Here is a 1,009-nt window from a genome sequence, read left to right on the forward strand (position 1 = left end):
TTGTGGGAATTCTGCCGCTCCCGGGGGGATCGGGAGGTACCTCGTAGAAGAAGGGATGGCCGGCCATGTCGAAGATGTTCACCTTGATCTCCCGATCCCGGATCTGCACCCTGCAAAAGCCGTTGGGAGATCACGGAATTCCGGGATCGCTGAGCTTGGAAAAACCCTTGGAGATCGCGGAGCGCCCGTATCCCCAGCCCTGATCCAGCCAATCCCGGCGCCCATCCACGACCCCAGGAGCCGCATCCACGTGGGTTTTAAATCCCTGCCTTCCTTCGGAAAACCCTTTCCGGGCGGGAATTATTCCCAAAAAATCCAAGCAAAGCTCCTCTGGAAAAACTCGAGGCCGTTCTCTCCCATCCCGTTCCCCATTCCCGGGGAGAAATCCCGAGCCCCTCCGGCTCCACCCTTTCAGGAGTCCCTGGCGGCTCCAGGGGTTGCTCCCGCTCTCCCATTCCCGCTCCCATTCCCGTTCCCGTTCCCATTCCCGGCTCTCACTTGGTGACTCCGTAGTCGATCCCGATGGTCGCCAGGTACTTGGACACGAACCTCTTCTCGCAGTAGCGCTTGATGATGCAGCTCTGGCCGGGAATAAGGCGGGAATTCCAGCGGGAATCCCTCCACAGCCGCATTTCCCGGCAATTCCCAACAATTCCAGGAGTAGGGAATAGCGGCTCCGCCCCGCAACCGCGCCGGGCCCCGCCCACTTCCCGCCAGCCAACCAGAACCGCGCGTTCACTGGAGGACACGCCCAATCACCTGTCAATCATCTCAGCGCCACGCCCACCAAAGAGCAACAACAAGGAACCGCTGGCCTCTGATTGGCTACAGCGCAGAGCCAATGCACCAATCAGAGCACAGCACCCGCCCTCCCGCGCTCCTGATTGGTCGGCTCACCTGCCCCTCACCTACGCCAGCCAATGACAGCGCCTCACCTTGCCCACCTCGGCGTCGCCCATGGAGATGACTTTAACCCGCAGCGCCTTGCGCGGCTCCCTCCGCTTCTCCG

The 1,009-nt window shown here is 61.5% G+C and overlaps 1 protein-coding gene across 1 annotated transcript in view; it reads right to left on the reverse strand.

Annotated features, from left to right (window-relative positions):
* Nucleotides 1-1,004, reverse strand: part of DNAJC27 (DnaJ heat shock protein family (Hsp40) member C27) — a gene marked incomplete at its 5' end in the record, with an annotated part of 7,746 nt that extends 6,742 nt beyond the window's left edge. Inside the window, 3 exons of the mRNA XM_017725846.1 lie at nucleotides 41-110; nucleotides 499-581; nucleotides 936-1,004. Coding sequence (XP_017581335.1) covers nucleotides 41-110; nucleotides 499-581; nucleotides 936-1,004 — 222 coding nt within the window. The remainder of the gene's footprint in view (nucleotides 1-40; nucleotides 111-498; nucleotides 582-935) is intronic.
* Between the last annotated feature and the right edge of the window lie 5 nt (nucleotides 1,005-1,009).

This window comes from Corvus brachyrhynchos, unplaced genomic scaffold (assembly GCF_000691975.1).
Source record: "Corvus brachyrhynchos isolate BGI_N302 unplaced genomic scaffold, ASM69197v1 scaffold962, whole genome shotgun sequence".
Taxonomy (NCBI): domain Eukaryota; kingdom Metazoa; phylum Chordata; class Aves; order Passeriformes; family Corvidae; genus Corvus; species Corvus brachyrhynchos.